Source organism: Cynoglossus semilaevis, chromosome 16 (assembly GCF_000523025.1).
Source record: "Cynoglossus semilaevis isolate Cse_v1.0 chromosome 16, Cse_v1.0, whole genome shotgun sequence".
Lineage (NCBI taxonomy): Eukaryota > Metazoa > Chordata > Actinopteri > Pleuronectiformes > Cynoglossidae > Cynoglossus > Cynoglossus semilaevis.
This window is the reverse complement of record NC_024322.1, coordinates 17,707,265-17,709,215: the sequence shown is the minus strand read 5'-3', so window position 1 is coordinate 17,709,215 and position 1,951 is coordinate 17,707,265. Positions and strand designations below refer to the sequence as shown.

At 41.3% G+C, this 1,951-nt stretch overlaps 1 protein-coding gene across 2 annotated transcripts in view; it reads right to left on the bottom strand.

Annotated features, from left to right (window-relative positions):
- acmsd (aminocarboxymuconate semialdehyde decarboxylase) overlaps window positions 1-1,914 on the bottom strand; it is a 5,690-nt gene extending 3,776 nt beyond the window's left edge. The window contains exons 1-4 of one of the 2 annotated variants that reach the window (XM_008329073.3): window positions 1,727-1,913; window positions 867-911; window positions 311-407; window positions 151-200 (exon numbers count right to left, since the gene is read on the bottom strand). In XM_008329073.3, coding sequence (XP_008327295.1) covers window positions 151-200; window positions 311-407; window positions 867-911; window positions 1,727-1,783 — 249 coding nt within the window. In that variant the 5' untranslated portion in view covers window positions 1,784-1,913. Of the gene's footprint in view, window positions 1-150; window positions 201-310; window positions 408-866; window positions 912-1,726 lie in introns of both variants that reach the window. The other variant, XM_017040087.2, reaches the window with a different exon arrangement.
- Between the last annotated feature and the right edge of the window lie 37 nt (window positions 1,915-1,951).

The window sequence follows — 1,951 nt, the reverse complement described above, 5'->3', positions numbered from 1 at the left end:
GAGACTCAGTGTGTCATGGGGTTTGGCCTGAAACCAAAAAAAAAAAGGAAATGAACGTCTCATCTGAGAAGACAGAAGACTGAACATGTAAATATAAATAATATATATATGATTATATAATTAGCACTAACGTCATGTCAGTTGACTCACCCAGTAATTGAACATGACAGGAACCGTAGACAGGGCTTGAACTGTCACACCTGAAGGTCAGAGAGAGGATCATTATTGATATTCCTGATGCATCTGATAGGTCACCGACAGTGTGTGTTTTTATTATTTGAGGGTGGAGGGGGTGGGGCTGGGTATTTACCGTGTTGGTCCATCTCACGTATGCGAGCATTTGCGTCCCAGCAGTTTTCCTGAATCACCCTGAAAACCTGTCCGTCTTTCATCATCGTTGCTTCACCCTGCAAACCAACATTACATTTCCATGAGGGGAGGGTGAGTGGCAGCTGTCAGAAAGAAAACTCTAAATATTTTTTATATATATTTTTATTTTATTTTTGATACTGGTGTCTTAGCCCCAACTTTGTTTTATGTGATTTCCTTTTTTTATTTAAAATGATCACATTTCAGAACCTTATTTATCAGATTGAGGCCATTTTTGTATTTTGTAGTGTTTCCTAATCTAACCACACGATGGCAGCAGACTGCAGAACCATCGTAGCTGGTCGCTTTAAATACATGTACATTTTAGTGTTTGTACCGTAACTATTATAATATCATGTACACGAGTATGTGTATGAGGTGCAGTGACAGTAAATGTAGTGTAATCCAATCAGTACTTACTGTACTGAGCAGTACAGCATGGGCGGTGTGTGTGTGTGTGTACTCAATGACACACACACACACACACACTGACTCACCTGGCAGTGATGATGAAGCTGAACAAACCCATCATAGCCATATCTCTGAAACACATCCAACATTTTAGGTTCATTATTTTTAAAAACATTATTAACTTTCTCTTTTTTTCGGCTTCAATCGCAGCACGTGGCCTCGTTTGTGCTCGTCTTACTGATTCAGTCAAGGTTTTCAAACCTGGAAAATGAATTTTAAAATCCAGGCTAAAATCTAGTTAAAAACCAAACTACTGCTGACAAAGACAACTCCCAGAATTCTTTGTGGAATTCTGTTGTTCCCATTTGTCTTTAAACTTTTTGACCTTTGGATATCCAGGTCATTAAACCTGGATTTCCATTCAAAACAGCCTGCACATTAACGCCACACAACGGGAATGTCTTCACCTTGAACTCTTGACCCCAGCACCTGTCTGTGGTCGTCATGTAGCAGGACTTCAAAGTGTGACGTCACACAGATCAGAGCAGAAACACAAACCCCCAAAAAAAAGGCTGAAAATGAAAGTTTGACTCGTCCAAGCAGCAGTCGTCGCACTCCAGTTCAACAACACGTGTAGACAATCCTTAGTTAATCATTAGTTAAGGCCACTGAGCCAAAGATGGAACAGCCTGATCCCAGACAGCCAGGACATTTGCACTTATTGATTAAAGTTTAACCAGTCACTGAGACAGTCACTTTTATGTGCAGTGTTTAAAAACAACTTCATCGAATTACCAGAAGAAAGTGTCCTGTTTATTTCAGTATAACATTGGAAGAAAAAGCAGAATGAAAAATGCAAGCAAATATTAATACAACAAGAAACAGAGAGGGGAAAAAAACAACCCAAACACCCTCCCAAAGAGAGGGCTGGTACTACAGGGTCTACCTGCTTCAGATCCGGCCAGTCCTTTGGTAGAATGTGACTGTGGATGTCGACTTTCATCCTGACAGCTTTCAGGGAAAACTCCAACGATCAGCTGCCTGAGACGAGCGCGTTCTCGGCAGATCAGTCAGTCGTTCTCTGTGGCCATGGGGCGTCCTAGTCACTCATTACCTACAACTGGTCTGACTGGCTTATTACAGCGCCGTCTGCCAAGTCAAAGGTAAATGT